Source organism: Triticum aestivum, chromosome 5D (assembly GCF_018294505.1).
Source record: "Triticum aestivum cultivar Chinese Spring chromosome 5D, IWGSC CS RefSeq v2.1, whole genome shotgun sequence".
NCBI lineage: Eukaryota > Viridiplantae > Streptophyta > Magnoliopsida > Poales > Poaceae > Triticum > Triticum aestivum.
Window position 1 is genome coordinate 262,905,207 of NC_057808.1, and position 16,691 is coordinate 262,921,897.

General features: G+C 47.1%; 3 protein-coding genes across 3 annotated transcripts; 2 read left to right on the top strand and 1 right to left on the bottom strand.

Annotated features, from left to right (window-relative positions):
- The first annotated feature begins 1,720 nt into the window (after window positions 1-1,720).
- LOC123120692 (uncharacterized) lies at window positions 1,721-7,339 on the top strand. Its single transcript, XM_044540679.1, has 5 exons — window positions 1,721-2,142; window positions 3,589-3,742; window positions 4,613-4,836; window positions 6,670-6,843; window positions 6,952-7,339. Exons 1-5 carry the CDS (start codon window positions 1,951-1,953, stop codon window positions 7,036-7,038), a joined length of 831 nt encoding a protein of 276 aa, XP_044396614.1. The 5' UTR covers window positions 1,721-1,950; the 3' UTR covers window positions 7,039-7,339.
- Window positions 7,340-9,343: 2,004 nt separating this feature from the next.
- Window positions 9,344-10,706, bottom strand: LOC123124638 (uncharacterized). Its single transcript, XM_044545224.1, has 2 exons — window positions 10,423-10,706; window positions 9,344-10,294 (listed from the first exon to the last, which is right to left on the bottom strand). The coding sequence occupies exons 1-2, from the start codon at window positions 10,577-10,579 to the stop codon at window positions 9,567-9,569; spliced, it is 885 nt and encodes a 294-aa protein (XP_044401159.1). The 5' UTR covers window positions 10,580-10,706; the 3' UTR covers window positions 9,344-9,566.
- A 1,746-nt stretch (window positions 10,707-12,452) lies between these two features.
- Window positions 12,453-16,296, top strand: LOC123120695 (PI-PLC X domain-containing protein At5g67130). The gene is made up of 8 exons (XM_044540682.1): window positions 12,453-12,703; window positions 12,963-13,085; window positions 13,209-13,346; window positions 13,433-13,531; window positions 13,857-14,160; window positions 15,322-15,545; window positions 15,643-15,729; window positions 15,887-16,296. Exons 1-8 carry the CDS (start codon window positions 12,626-12,628, stop codon window positions 16,070-16,072), a joined length of 1,239 nt encoding a protein of 412 aa, XP_044396617.1. The 5' UTR covers window positions 12,453-12,625; the 3' UTR covers window positions 16,073-16,296.
- The last annotated feature ends 395 nt before the right edge of the window (window positions 16,297-16,691 follow it).

Sequence of the window (16,691 nt, forward strand, 5' to 3'; positions counted from 1 at the left end):
GGCGAACCGGCGCTAAAAATCGGCTTGGGGCCGATCGGGTTCCCAGCCGCCGCCCCCAGGGTCGCCCCCAGACACCCTTTTTTAAACATTTTTTAAAATAAATTCGGCTAAAATTCGACAAACAGGGCATAAACTTCGGCGTTCGACATTTTTTACATAAAAAACATAAAATTTACTAAAAAAAAACATACGCGACTATAGACAGAAGAACTCGCTGAACGCGGCGTAATCGCCGTCTTCGCCGCCGTCGTCGTCCTTCTCCTTCTTCACGCTGCTGGACCCTTGCCCGGGGTCGCCCTGGCGGACAGGTTTGGCCGGTGGCGGCGCGTCGTCGTCGCTGTCTTCAAGCACGATGACGCCCCCTTCGTCGCGCCCACGGCGACGCACGGTGATCTCCGCCAGGGCGCGGCGCTGGCGCTCCATCTCCAGCCGCGCCCAATCTTCCCGCGCCCACTTCATGGCCACCTCATCATCGAGCCCCGACTCCGTCTTCACGGCGGCGAGCCCCGGCTCCGTCTTTGGCTTGACGAGGCGGGGAGGAGCCGAGGAGGAGGCACACCCGCCTTGTTGATGACGATGCCGGCGTTGCGGGTGCCGGTCCTCCTCGGCATCCATTGGCCGCCACTCCGGCGGGGGATCGGGGTGGCCGGGTACGTCAGCGGCGGATCGTTGCCGCCCTCGAGGTACTCGAGGACGGCGTGGAGCATGCGGCCGGGGGTGCCCCACCACAGGCGGCGGCCGTCGCTGTTTTTGCTCCCCCGCACCACCGGCGCGTTGTTGATGGATGCCAGCCGCTCCGCCTGCCGGCGTTCGAAGTACGCCGCCCACACCTCGTGGTTGCCGGCGTCGTACTCCAGGAGGGCCCGCAGCTCCTCCGACAGGGACGCCCGCGCACGCTCAATCTCGGCACGGAAGTAGTCGGGGCGCGTGACGTCGGGCAGCGGGAGGACGGGGACGCCCCCGGCGCTGAGTCTCCACCGCCCCGGCGCGCGCATGTCGGGAGGCGCCGGGTAGTTGGCTTCGTGTAGGAGATGGGCTTCCCACTCGTGTGGAGAGCGGCGGCCGAAGCCATTGGCCGCCGCTCCATCGTCGGGGAACCTTTCGCCCATCGTCTGCGGCGGCTGTGAACGGAGAGGGAGAGGAAAGAGAGCTTGTCGGCGGCGGCTGTGCACGGGGAGAGGGGGGCTGCGGGCGGGTGTGTCCACCAGCGAGGGAGGTGCTGCTTTATATAGCGGCCGGGGGTGGCGTCGTGTGTACGCGTGGCGGGAGGGGGCGCGTCGCCGCACCACGCCGCCCGTGAGGAATCAATAGAAGGCTGACCGGCGGCAGCCTTGGCATTGATTACTCCCGGGAAACCGAGGCGATGTGAGGACGACGAGGCGCAGGGGTCACTGACTCGGCGGACCCGCCGTTCTTTCACGCCAAAAACGATTGCCCCGGTGTCCCCCAGCGCGCCGGGTTCGGCCTGGGTCCGCCGACGCTAGTTTCGGGTCTTATCGGCAAAAATGGGCACCTGTGAACGCGACTGGGCCGATTTTTGGGCGCCGGCGTCGAAAATGGGCCTGGGGCCTGTTGAGGACGCGGCTGGAGATGCTCTAACAAAAACCCCTGTCTCCGCCGGGGAAAAAAAATGCAAGGTCTGTGGCGGTTGACGCGTGGAACCCTAGCCTCGCGTCGGATCCTCAGGCCACCAGAAGCAAGCAAAGCAGAGCACGGGCCATCGGCCTGCCCGCCCAAACGTCTCCCTTCCCTGCCCGAGTCGTCCCAGCCTTTTCCTCCGGCCTCCCCACACTACCCTCGACCGCCGACCCCCTCGGCACCCGTACAAATCCTCGCCGCCCTCCCACGAAACCCTAACCAGAACACCCTCCATCTCGCGAGGGAGGCGGCGGCGGGCGGCACGAGGAGCAGCAGCGGGAGAGGGCTGCGGCCTGCGCGGCATTGGCGGCGATGTCCGCGTCTATGTGCCGGAAGCGGGCGTCCTCCTTCTCCGAGGAACACCCCCACGCGGAGGCGTCGTCCTCACCCCCCTCCAAGCGCGCACGCTTCCGCGCAGACGGAGGCAGCCCCAAGCCGCACGGCGTCGTCGACTCCGACCTGGTGGCCGTGATCCGCGCGCGGTTCCCTTCCGTGAGGCTTGAGGTGATGCCACCCTGCTCGAATCCATTCCAAACCGGATGTGGTTGTACTTCCTTGTTTGGATTGATTGCGAGAGGAAACGTTTCGTGTGATCTGTGATGTAAATCTGTTCTTTCACTTGAAATAAGTAGTGGCTCTCGCTGATGTGGCTGTGCAAGGAGCAAGAGTCCCCACGTGCTGCTGTAGCCATCGCACTCAGGTTCTTGCCGCTGAACAAGCGTCGCATGCTTTCCAGCCCCCTGGGAGTGGGTGCTAACTGCTAAGTTCCCATTGACAAGGTTAGATGGAGTTGCAGGAACAAGATAGTTTGTTTTAGCTTGTGCTTTTAGTAATTGTGTGCCCTTTTTAATTGTTGAACTTGTTGTTTGTGATCATTTTGTGCTGAAATGGAGGTAGGATATGTGTGAGTAGATATTTTCTGCATTATGCATTGTGGGAGATTTTAGTAAGAAATATATTTGTTGGACCCTGCTCAAGCGGGAGCTACGTGCACCGGGCTGCCCTTTTTAAATATATTTGTCGTGAACATGCAACGGCTGGCAGTTCTAACAAATAATAACGTGGCACCGGCAACCTTTTCTGGGTTGGATGAACATGGTAACCGGCACCATTACAAATCCCTATTGGTTAGATGATCTTCTTCGCCTGTTTTGCACTATGAGTCTTATGCCACTTACTGTGTTTCCTGGCTTAGATAGGATGCCGTTGTTTGATTTTGCATTCATGTCATGTGTTGTCTTGTTAGCTTACGTGGGATGCTATCCTCTGATTCTTCAACTCCCCGAAATTGTTAAAAAGTGGTAACGCCATCTTGCCATAGCTAGATATTTTTACCCTTTTATTCAATTGTCCAGTGTTCAAGAAAACGTTTTTAAGCCACGCTTAAGCGCTGAGCGATGGCAAACCACTTCGCTTTGGCACTAAGCGGTGGATTAAGCGTTTTTGTAAAAAATTGGCCAGAACTTGGCTGTCATGAACTACTTCTGCTTGGCTGCTTGTGCAATAATGGCAATATGCCATTTATCCTATTACCAGTGTCTGTTCGGGAACTATTTCCTTCAGATTATGGCCACATGATCTCTATTTGAACCGAACTGCATTTGAGTTGTTATTTTGCTTGCTGTGTGAACCTGATGTGTATTTGCTACGGTGTAATGCTATTTCAACTACCTATCAGTTATGTTTCCTATTTTCCTCTGCATATATTATTTAAAAACAGTAAAAATCAGGCCAATTTAAAAAAAACGCTTGAGCGTGCTCTAAGCTGTGCCCTTCCGCTTGACTTCCGCTTTCGGCTTTTTTGAACATTGGAATTGTCACATGTGCTTATTGACGTGTTACATGGAATTCGCTAAAGTGGTATAAGTATGTCACTTTTGGGAGCTTATTGGATTTGGCAACTAAACCTACTCACTATTTGAATCCTTACGGATGCTTTTCTCATTTCAGTTCATTGAAAAGGCTCTGGAAGAATGTGAAAACGATTTGGATTCAGCAATGAAGTATTTACTTCCTCTATACTTAGAACCCACAGAATATAATGTGGATCCCGTGTATCAATCTCCCAATGAAATGTCTACTGAGGTTCAAGTGCCCAATGAAGGTAGTCTTTCATTGTAGTCTGATCCTTTATGTGATGTTGACACCATTTAATCTAAAAGAAAACCAAGTAATGCAAAAAGCTTTGCGTCTAGATGCATTAATAGAGGAAAAACAATTCTCTATAACTGTCACTCCCTAAGCACTAAACTCCGCCTGTAGTGATGCCTGGACACTGTAATCTTTGTTGCTTTGAATTAGATTTGCTTCCTCTTGGCATTGGTAGATTTTACCACACTTGTGGTCAAGCATTTTCTTCTGTCAATTATGATTGTCAGTTACTATGTTAGTATCCACTCTTCTAGCTTGTCCCAGCACTGTTTTTCCAGCAGGAGAGCTCCACATATCTGTGAAAATGGTTGAAATATTTAATGTAATGCCATGCTATTACATTCTATGACTTTGGTGAAGTACACCCCCCTTGTGCGAGAAGGTCCTGGGTTTACGCAGCCTCTCTGCATTGCACATTTGCACTATGCAGGGTAGGTCTTGCCTCGTATAATCCTTCCCAGACCTCACCTGGTGTGGAACCTTCTAGCACTGGGTCTGTCCTTTTAATGCAATATTACATTCTACCTCGGTAACTCTTCTGTTCATATTTACGTGGCTTTAAGGCTTCTGTTACTTTTAAGGAATTTACTAAAATGACCACGTTACTGTATATATGTTTTCAGCAATATGTCTTGTGCTAAGTAAAAAACACCCTGTTTAATGCAAGCAGCATGCTTTAGATAACAAATGGCTTACATAATGATTTATTCGGCCATGAGAATCGTGCATCCATGCTTTATGTTTTGATTAGAATAATTTGGGGATATCTCATTCATAAAAGCGATTATCTTAATAATGACAGCTATCTTGCTTTATGCTACAGGTATTGTAGAATGTAATAATGAAGTTCCTGCACCCATAGGAAGTGTTCCCGGTGCAGAGAACCTTCATTCAGGTATCACCCAATGGGTTGAGATTCTTATGAATGAGATGGCAAGTGCCTCTAATTCAGATGATGCAAAGGCTCGTGCGTCAAGAGTACTGGAGGCTTATGGCAAGTCCACGTCCTCTTGTATCTGTACAGAAGCAATGCAGAAATATCAGAAGGTAGTTGTATACCCCTCCCAAAGCACTTCGTAACTTGCCTGCTTGTTACCTATCTGATTTTTGATACTGTTATGGGTTTTGTGCTTTTATCCTTGTCCTTTGAATTTGGCTTCTCGAGCAATATAGGTTTGTGCTTGTAGCTTGATTCCAGTGACTGGTCGGAAACTCTATAAGTGGCTTGAGGGCCAAGTATTGGCAACCGATGGTTTGTATAGGTCCACGCCTGGTAGAAATCTTATCAGTAACTAAGACTTCCAAAATGTGTCACATATTAGTATGAACTAATGACTTTCCAAAAATGTACTTTGCATCAAACTTCCGCTTTCTGAAATGTACTATTCCATGGGACTTGCTCCCTTATTTCCACAGTTTGTTTGTTTAAATTACCTTCTCCTTGTTTTCTTTGTTGTAATTTATTTACTAGTGATTGCTAGAAATCAAACCATAGCTTTTTCATACGATGGTCTATTATATCACCAAAGAACTAGCCATGGATTGGGGTGCGTGGAAGTTAGCTATCCACGTGCCAGAACCATGACTTGCTTTCGACTTTTGAGATCTTATGGGTTTCAACTCTAGCCTATCCTAACTTGTTTGGGAATGAAAGGCTTTGTTGTTGTTGTTGGTGGTGGTGGTGGTTTTGTTCACTTCTATAGGGTAATACTTCCTCCTTTTGGGTTTACAAGGCCTGTATGTATTTTAAGATTATTTTCACCATCAGTTAGACCAAGAATATATGAATTTTGTGTCATAAAAATTATACTATGGTGACTTCTTTCGAATACTGAATACATATTCAATGGTATACTTACGACATATAATTAATACGAGTTTTTTGTTAGTCAAATTTATGGTCAAAGCTGACCTCAAAATACGTGCAGGCCTTCTAAGCCCTAAAGGAGGTAGTACCTGTTGTGTTTACTCGTAAGTTATTTGATCATGTACGTAATTTAGTTAAAAATATTGAGTGGTAAACATGATGGAAGAAATTCAAGTGCGCAGCCAAATCTTTGATTCCATTCCTTTTTGGGAGACTAAAAGCGAAGCTATGGCACGTTGTACCACTATCCTAGCTATGACCGCTATAGCTAAAGCTATTACCTTGTAAGTGTGCATGGTCCAAAAACAACCATATTGAGTGGTAAACATCATGTAATCATTTGTACACGTAAATTTAATCTAAAACGACCACATATATAACTAAATAAAATAAATTAGAAATCCTAACAATGTAGCATCCAATCTATTGTGGGTGGTTGTTTTATCACGGAGCATAGGCCGGTTGGCGACTGCTTCAAGACGACTCTCACGACACTCACGATGTTGCAACCAGAAAAAAAAATCATTGATCCAATTAGTTAAATGATGGATCCTCTTTAGTCCTTACTTGGCTAGTGTTTTTCGTTAGGCACTTATTTTTATCTTTTTCCTATAAAAACGCTATTGTAAATAGCTTCCGTGATAGCTAACATAGCTATAGCTCGGACCTCACCGCGATGCAGCAAAAAACTTGGTTTTGAAACCTTGATTCCATATGTTTCCGGACGGAGGGAGTATTTACCAGTACATGTTTCATGTCTTTGGATATTCCTGAAGGTCGATTAAGTTGACTTACCATGCAGTTCTGCTATTACAGCCCCATTACGAATACGAATAAAATATATCAATGTATGGTGGTTTAAAACATAAAGTAGGTTTATACGACCAGTTGAACAGCATTGCATCAATGTCTGCGGGTTTACATAATATGTTTACTATATTGAAAGTACGTGAAGCAAATTAGAATTTGATTGATTTTGTGCTCTCCCTGAGAAATTCTTGCTTTTCAAACAGGAAATTTTGTTGTACAAGGAACAATTTGAAGCCGTCATTAAAGAAAATACTATTCTTAAGAAAGCCGTGGCAATACAACATGAACGCCAAAAGGAGCATGAAGAGAGAAACCAGGAGCTTCAACAACTAAAGCAGTTGGTTATGCAGTACCGGGAACAAATTAGGAATCTTGAGGTCCAGTATTCTTACTGCCCTGCTATTCCCTTTTTATCATGCCTCTGATGTACCTTGGGAACAAGGTTGTGGTAAATGATGTTTTTGTTTCTTTCCACTTGTGTACAGATAAACAACTACGCCTTGTCCATGCACCTCAGACAATCTCAGCAGGGTAACTCGATTCCAGGGCACTTTCATCGGGACATTTTGTGAAACCAGAAGCCAATACAATGTTTCCATAGCATGAGGACAAGTTGCAGGTCTTGTTGCGAGAGGCTATGTTCAACATATATCACCTATACTCAACATATTATAGGCAAGTGATACCATAGCTTTGATATATGGTGATGTATACCTTTGTAGCTCTGTATAGTGTGCTGATTGCCCTCCCGGCCGGGAGGGACGGAAAGCAGCCCAGCATGAGTCGTGCTGTTGTTTAAGAACAGACATAATGTGATAAAGTTTAAAAGAAAGGAGAAAAACACATTTGATTTTTACACAGATGTGCGGTTTTTCATTCTGTGCCGTGATCGCAAAATTTTCAGTTTTGCTCATCCTGTGACAAGGAACGTGTGGCTTTATTACTGTATAGTGTTCATCATATAACTGTTGCATGCTGTGCGTTGTTTACTTGTCTTGTTTTCAAGTTATTCAAGTATATGTAGCTGTCGGGCGGCAACATTGTAGGCGTGGCTAAAGAGATGCAAGCACCCTGTTTCACCTTTTTTTTTGCCTCTTTTGCATACGTGAATCTGTTGAGCCTGTTGAGTAAATACATGGTAAAAAATTGTTCTGCATGTAGTTTGGTAGGCTGCATATGAGCTAGCTGCATCAGGGAAACAATTTTTCCCTGGTGTTTGGTGGCCTGCGTTGGCTGGGCTGATGTACTACACGGTGTTTGGTTGCATGCACTAGACAATTAAAAGTTAAAATCTACACATGACATGTAGGTGGTCGCGTCCGACGTGACACACACGGAGTGGCAGCTACACATGATCCCATCGGCGACACTAGCACCATTACACGGAGTGGCAGCTACACATGATCCCATCGGCGACACTAGCACCATTTGTTGCACGGGAAGTCCACGAGAAGGGACGAAGAGAAGTGTTGAGGCAGCGGGCGGGGAGAAGTGCAGTGTGCGTGTAATGGCAACATTAGAGTAGCAGGCCGCGGGCGAGGAGTCCGAGAGAAACAACACCGGCGGTGATGGCGAACATGGCAGGCATCTGTGCAGCAAGGTTGACGATGATCAGTGAGACAGAAAAAAGCCGCTCCAAATTTCATGTCCTTTGAATGCTATTTGTTTATATTGAACTTGCTATGTTCGGTCCTTTGAATGCTACGTATACGATGATGTACCTTATGCTACTTTCATGATTTAGGGTTTCCACATGAGGGGGGCGGCTGTGGACGCAGAAACCTGACGGGTGACGCGTTCATGGACATATAGGGACTCAAATTAGCACATCCTAATTGTTGATGGTCTTAGCATCACTAACAAGAGCTGGCAAGGTTTAATATTCACTAGCATATCCAAACTTTCTACAAATGCACATTTTGATAGTCTTTTGATTTGGTTGTAACTATTCCTGTATTTTCTCAAGGCGTCAGAGAGAGATGACGCAGTTTTTTCCCTAACCTAGCCGCCACCTCGTGAAGGCGACTAGGGAGGCGATCCTCTACCTTCGATCTACACCAGCCAGGGCCAGTCCTCTCCCCCTCTGCTCTGTAGTTAGGGTTTCTTTTTGTAGGTCGTGGTGAGCCGTTGGGATGGTGGGGGCGGCACCCGAGCAAATAAATCTGCCTCAGCTCCACTCTCACACCGGCGGTGTCCTTCATGGCGGCATCTCGAAGTTGATGGCATCATGTGTTTGTCGATCCTTCATATCAGCAGCGTTAGTGTTCATGGATGGTGTTGGCGAGGCAGCGACAGCGACCCTTTCAGGTGTGTCTCCCCTTCTGCTCTCTCCATCTTACTGCGGCGTTGTCTCCGACGTCACGGTGGAGCGGGGAGGTTTTGGCGTCCTGGAGTACGCGCAAACATTTGTCTACGCGGGTGATAGCTGGAAGAAGGTGCATCCTGGGTTGGTGATTGGAGGCTGACAGTTTTGGCTTCCTCCTCCGACGTCGTAGTCATGCGGGGGTGTCAGTTCTGGAGTTTAATGGCATGTCCGGGGACATGTTGCCCTGGTCTGATTCTTTCAATGGCAATGGTTTTGCTTTAGGCAAATTACTTTGGAGGTCCGTAAAGCTGTTGATCAGTGATGGATCCGCATCCAGCTCAGGTGAAGAGGTGATCTGTCTCCTTTTTCTTGGTGGAGAAGGACATGCATTGGTTTTTGCGTAGGATTATCCTATCTTTTCGGTCATGTACTATCGGTGTTTGTGTGGCTTGTAACATAATTTTTATTTTATTAATGAGACATGTATTATCATGAAAAAAGAGAGAGAGATAGAAATACTGCAATTTACAAAACTACTATGAGCATATTCCTTCAAAGTGGCAACAGGAGCATATTCCATCAATTAACACGATTTCACGATGGTTCACACAACTGCCGTCGGTTCACAGATTCAGATACAATGCCATTGTTGAAAGTAAAACCATCTGAAGCTCACCATGTATCAGCAGCAGCTTTCTCTTCTCTTCAGCATTAGCTGCAGAGAGATTCATCGACGAAACTATCCCAACAGGCTTCAGTCATCATCAAAGAAGGAGAGGCCATGGCGAGGTCCGGTCACCACGCATCATCTGCGGCTGCTCTGGCATTGGTACGCATACGCTCGAACGCCTCGGCGGGCACCGAGAGGGGCCCAGCGCGCGCCTGCCACCTCGCGCCGTGCCGCCCGGCCTTGCCGGACACGTCCTCGACGGCCTTGAGGAACTCCTTGGCCTGCGCCGGCGTGAGCACCTCCTTGACGGCGGCCTCCACGGCGCGCCACCGCAGCTTGTCGGCACGCCGCGCGGCGCGCGCCATCTTGCACACCTCCTCGGCCGCCGTCTCGGCGAACCCCTCCTTGGTCTTCTCGCACGCCAGCTTCATGGCGTAGGTGGACTGGTACTCGGCCACCTCGCCGTCCAGCGCGGCCTCGCGGGCCTGGAGGCGGCGCCTGGCGGCGGAGAGCGCCTGCGACTGACGCTCGTTGGAGGGGAGGAAGAGGTCGCCCTCGGACTCGCCTGTTCGCAGGGACGGGAACAGCGCCGGGAGGAGGGCGAGGATGCAGGACGGGCGCAGGTCGCCGCCGAGCCAGGAGAGCGCGGCGACGGCGAGCGGCGGGTCGTCCGTGCGGGCGACGAGGGCGGGGACGTCGCGCGGGCGGACGGGCGGGCCGGCGGCGAGGCGGGAGTAGCGCAGGCGGAGGCGGGCGAGATCGGCGGTGATGTCGGTGGCGGCGACGTTGTCGCTGTCGCTGGAGTCGGAGGAGAGGAGGCGGCGGTGCGCTATCGGGTCCACCGCCCCGGGCGCTGTTCGGCAAGAAACAAGAAAGACGCACACATCAGCAAGGCAAAAAAGCCAAGAAATCGGCGCCATGGACTAGAAGAGAGCCGCCATGAAATCCTTCTTAGACAAGAAAGGGAGGAGAAGCAATTACAGAAGGGGGTGAAGCAGGGGAGGCAGGAGAAGATGCCCCTGTCCTTCTTGGCGCTCTTCCCGCCGGTGCCGCTGCCGCCGCCGCGGCGGTACCCGGCGTCGTAGCCGTAGTAGTAGTCGTCGGCGTCGTCGCCCGGGAGGGGGCTCAGGAACGGCATTGCAGCGCGGTGGGTGTGTGTGACCTGCGGAGATTGGGGGTGGGAAGGTGGTTTCTGTTGGGTGCGCTGGTGGAGGCGAGTTTGAAGGTGCTCGGCCGAGACCCGTCCCGTCGGCGCTGAACGCCGGGGGAGCAACTTGTATACGATCAGCGCTTCAGGTGCGATCGCTGACCGTTAGATTGAGATTCAACAGCCACAGATTAACCGAGGTGAGAACTGGTGTTCCACTTCGCATTTTACTGATCAGAACTTGTGACCGGATACGAAAAGAGCAACGTGAACGATAGATTCATAGATTTCTGCGGTTCATGAACATAGGATGTTCATAAGATCGTACTGTGAAAGGCTAAGTGATTGTGTGTAATATAAAACCTTCATTGCGAAGAAACCCTAGCTGCCACAAAATCAATCTCCTCTTCCCTATGCTTTCAGCCGCTGCTCACTGTGGGGCGGAGGGGAGGGAAGGGGATTCTCCTTGTCTCTCGTCCTTTGTGTCGCAGTGATGTCGCTCCAACAATGATATCAATGTCATTTTGAATAAAAGTCCTTCAATTCCAATCGTTTTTCTTGGTGCCGCGTTGCTGAGGAGCTCCAGAGTTTTTGGAGTCCCCGTTATTATTTATGAAAAATTGGTTGGTTATTTGTATTCCATGCTGGCGTGTTTTCATGTGCATCGACAACTGCAACATTATCTTTTTGGTATGATGACCCCATCGTCAGTATGCTTGGCGCGATTTGCCAACCTCCAATGTACGCGACGATCTACTATTGTGATGATTTGACGAGATTTGTTCCTCCATAGGTGTAGGTAGGTACTTCATGGTTGGATTGGATTTGTCTTGGTGTTGTCAATTGTGAGAGTGAGCTATGATGGTGTAACGGTGACAAATTTAACCGTGACTTTGACAAGAATTTTGAGACATATAGCTGTTTGTAGTTGCATCTTTGTTTAAGGTCATGTCGTGTTTATGGGCTCAATTACCTTGCATCTAGTTGTGTCCAATGTTCTATTGATATAAACTAGATTTAATTTTATATTATAAAACGTTAAAAGATTTAATACCCCTCCACGATCTTAACTCGCAACCTCCACCTATTGCGTCATGTTTGGCCCCTTTTGTTGGAGTGCATGCTTGCTAGATGGGACGCCCGCTCTTGCATCCCGATATCAGTACAACCACTCAACAGTCACATCCAAGCTGATGAACAGGCATGCCATTGTTTCTAGCGCTCAAAGTCAAGATATCTCTCTTCATGGAGAGACAGCTGGCCTCCAAACCGCTCTCTAAAGTGGTACGATGTGGCCGGTGGTGATGACTGATGACAGAGCTTGGCAGCGGGGACAGTCGTTCGATAACATTAACGAAAGGAAGAAAAGAGCGCATGAGTATGAGGAGATTATTTTGAGACTGTTATTTGCTAGTGGGGAGCGCCAATGCTCTTTGTTTCCCTATTTATTTATTTTCAAAAGTACGCCAAAAATGTGTACCATATTTTTGTGTAGGATAGAATTAGATTACAAGAGATCTAATGAAATGATGCCACAATATTCACTACATGCATCTTTGATTGAAAGATTTTGTCCAATATGAATATACTTTTTAGGATTCATTTGTCCTACACTTCATAGGAAAATGTTTTAGCTCACTCCAAGCTCATGTGAAGTTTCCTGCCCCTTCGATTCATATTATCTGTCGCTAAAATAGGAATGTATTTCAATGCTACATACATCTGTTTGAGGGACATGTAATATGGATCGGAGGAAGTATGTTTCCTTAAATCATGTACATCTTTTCCATGCTTGCTGCTGTCGGTTAATTCTGTAAAGAAAAGGACCGGGGGATCCTACCAAGAAAACAAAACGAAAAGAAAAACAAAGGGAAAGCGTGTTGACGATTTGACCCCTCCTCCGGCGCTGTCCCTCGAAAATAAAGAAAAAAAGAAAGAGAAAAAGGGCAACCATGTAGTGTTTCCCCTCCTTTCCCTTCTCGCAGCAGCAGATCACTAAGCTCACTCCATGGTGGAGAGAGTGGTTGGTGGCCACTAATGGCGCGCCTCTCCCGTCGCCGCTTCCTCCTCTCGCTCCACGTCGCGCTGCTCCTGCTAGTCCCCTGCTCCTGCCAGGTACCCGATTCGTCAGTCCGATCCTCTCCACGGTTCCGATTCTTGCGTGTTACCTACCTGCTGTGTCCCCCATCAAGTTCTTGTCCAGTTCGATCTGACCCTTGCTGCCTATAATCCTGATGGCATGAGCATACTGTTCTTTTCTCCTTCTTCTGCGAGAGTGATACATGAACTGAATTTATCTCTCAGTGTCTGTTTCTTCGTAAAAGTTGTGCGATCTTTGAGGGAGCCTGAATTTACTGGTGGGTCTTTTTTGCAGGTCGGGGATTCGTGCTCGGCGGCCCGCGACTGCGGGGTGGGCCTCTACTGCGGCGATTGCGCCGCCGCCGGCAGGACGCGGCCGTCCTGCATCAGGGACCTGGCCATCCAACCCACCACCATCGTAATCTCTCTCTTGCATTCCCTTGAGCGCTAGCTTGTAGTACTATTACTCTGTCTGTGTTGGGCAATTACTCATCTCTTTTGTTCTTCAACCATGGGATGGGGCATGCTTGTGTTTGCCCAGGTGAAGGGGCTGCCCTTTAACAGATACTCATGGCTGGTGACCCATAATTCATTCTCCATCGTCGGCGAGCCGTCACGCACCGGAGTTGAGAGGGTTACGTTTTACAACCAGGAAGACACTGTCACCAACCAACTGAGGGTAACTGCACCTGAATGGCTCGCGATTTTATAGGATGGGTGTTTTAGTTTTCTTTTTTTGTTTCTTTGATATAATGGTGTGTGCAGAATGGAGTGAGGGGATTGATGCTGGATATGTATGACTTCGGCGGTGATGTCTGGCTCTGCCACTCCTTGCAAGGGCAATGCTACAACTTCACCGCTTTTGTAAGTTCAGTTCTTTGCAGATACCAAACTATTTGACATTTCATTGTTAGTTAAGCCACCTCAAAATCAAATGAAGCTCGCTTATAATACTCCGTCAACTCGTATGTTAAATTCATGAACACGATGAACACGAAGACTTGTGTTGTTTTGGCGCTCTTATGATTCTATTGTGGATAATATTGTTTCAGTGTGGTGACCAATTGGAACTAAAGAACGTGGGGAATGGAAGTTAATTGATTCCTTTCTGAATTCATCACTAACCTTGCGAGATGTATAGCTGTTAAGGCGACCGGACTTCTAATGTTCAAATGCAATGTGATTCTAGGAACCAGCAATTGACACGTTGAAAGAGGTGGAAGCATTTCTATCTGAGAACCCCACAGAGATTGTTACAATATTCATCGAGGACTACGTACATGCACCGATGAGATTGAGCAAACTGTTTACTGCTGCTGACTTGATGAAGTATTGGTACCCTATCTCAGAAATGCCAACTAGCGGGCAGGAGTGGCCCACTGTCACAGATATGGTCGCAAAGAACCACAGGTTGCTTGTGTTTACTTCCGATGCTTCAAAGGAGTCTAGCGAAGGAATAGCTTACCAGTGGAGTTATTTGCTGGAGAATGAGTGTAAGTATGGCTTTCTGGGCTTCAGTGAGAAAAACAGAGGTTCTATCGATTCTAGGTAGTGCTAGCTATACCACAATTTGCAAATCTAAAACCCAAAATACAATGTTCTTGGCTTTCTATGTCTTGAGATAGCCTACCCCCAACTTGTTTTGGACTAAAGGCTTTGTTGTTGTTGTTTCTTTATCTTGAGAACCTTGTTTAACATCCATTTTGCCTTTCAACTTCCAATATACTGGGCCATGAGATTCTTGTGTGATTAATTTACTCCAGAGATGACTATGAGCTGAACATATCAATGTTGTCATCGCTCATCGGTACCTAATTACCTTAAAGAATGCATAGTCAACCACTTGAACACGAAAGTTTATATTATGGTTTGAGAATAACTATTCTACATAAAGGAGCAACTATGTAAATACATCTGAAGCAAACGCGAGACTATATTTGTCGGTCGGATTATTTTTAATTTGTTGCTTCTTCACTAATAGTGAAGTATGAGCGGTGTGGTAGCTGCAGCATCTAATTATGAAGCATGCAAAGCTGAAGTACCAGAGCATTTTATTTAGTTTAGGAATTGATAAACATACTGTTGGCTGCTTTGACTGGTTTTGGCCAGGGTATGGACTAGTTTTCAATCCATGGAGAGTTGATCCATCATATATGTATTATCAAACTCATGTGCTAGTTGTCCTTTCTGGGATATTCTATTTTTTTTACTCATGTGCTAGTTACGCAACAAGAGAAGGGATCAACCCTCCCTTGAGTGATCCACATGATCCCAGCATACCATTAGATGCTTGATGAATTAAGAAGCACCTCAATTGTTTTCGAAAAATATTCATGCTGTTTTGGTGCTTAAACCAATAAAAAGATTTCACCACAATTGAATGTTTTATATCCTACCGTATCAGAATATACATTATATGATCAGTATTTGCTTCTTAAAACATTGATCCGGAGTTATTTTTTATGCAAGATTTGTGTTCTCCTACAAATTTGCTCTCATAGGAGTTTTATACTGGTAGTCGTGTGGATATATCACTCAACTTGCACTTGATTCTAATTGATTTATCTTGAGCACTCTACTAATTTTCTCTGAGCACAGATATAGTAGCTTTTATTTCATTCATGTTTACATTTTATTTCCCGTGATCATGACAGCTGGAGATCCGGGTATTGACCCTAGCGCTTGTCCAAACAGAAAGGAATCACAGCCACTAAACTCAAGATCTGCGTCTCTATTTATGCAAAATTATTTCCCCACAATTCCTGTTGAGAGTGAAGCATGCAAAGAGAATTCTGTTGGACTACCTCAGATGGTCCAAACTTGCTATGCTGCAGCTGGAAATAGAATCCCGAACTTCATAGCTGTGAATTTTTACATGGTAATATAATACTTTATGCCCAGTTCAGACAAATACAAACAAGATATATCTGGCATCGAATGTAAGTATGGAACTGTTCTTAATGTGACATGTGCAGCGAAGCGATGGTGGTGGTGTTTTTGATGTTCAGGACAGAATCAACGGCCTTACGCTATGTGGTTGCAACACCATTGCTGCTTGCCAGGTAATTGTGAAGACATGAATATTCTGCTAACAAAAAACTGTAGTCCCAGAATTTCGTGTAAACACCATTCCTATTCTGGGCATACATTTATTCTTCACCATTTACTCTTTAAATGCCATATTGTTGTTATGGAAGTTTCATGAAGAAATGTTTGCAGGCTGGGGCACCAGCGGGCGCATGCAAGAACACTGGAGCACCTAATCGAACTACCTCTTCTGTAAACGGGAACGTCTATTCAGGAACTGTAGAATTCAAGACTTCTGCTTCAAGGGCCAGCAGTACTTCCACCTGGAGCAACTTGGTTATTTCGCTAAGTCTTGCTTTGATTCTTAAGCCATTTTGAACCTTCGGGCTTTGGTTTATGTGTCTTTGTGGGTTTGTGAGCTGTCCTTTTCTTCTTTCATACCGGCGTATGTGTGTTGTCATGTTGCTTCCGTGATGGGATGATGGTCAGCAGCTTGCTACCTCTCTAGGCTATATTCAGAGAAATAGATAATGAGTTTGGGCTCAGCGTGGATAGAACAAATAGTGTGCAATGCAATGCTAGCACTCTTTACTTTTTTTTTATTTGTCCCCCTCGCGAAGTAGTACAAAGAAAATGATTGAATTATTCTCGCATGGGTAAATTATCAAAACAAAGTTGTGTGGTGTCGAGTCCTACAAAGTGCCATTAAGAAAATTCAGTGAAACAGAAGTAGTTTTCCTGTTACATGGCTTATAAAAAACAAATGCTTGGAGCTTTCCTTTGGAAGTTTCAGAGCCGTAGAAGTTGTGCAGGAATTGTTGAATAGTGACGTGTCGACGGATAACACTGTTAGATTGTATTTTGGGATGTTTAGGTGTTTGCAAGTACTTGTCATTCTGCCTACTTGGTGTCGGTTAAAACCTTGTTATCTTTTAGGCCGTGCTTGGATTATCGTGTTTCCTTCTCCACCCCCCGGACGGACGTCTGTTTCGTTTCC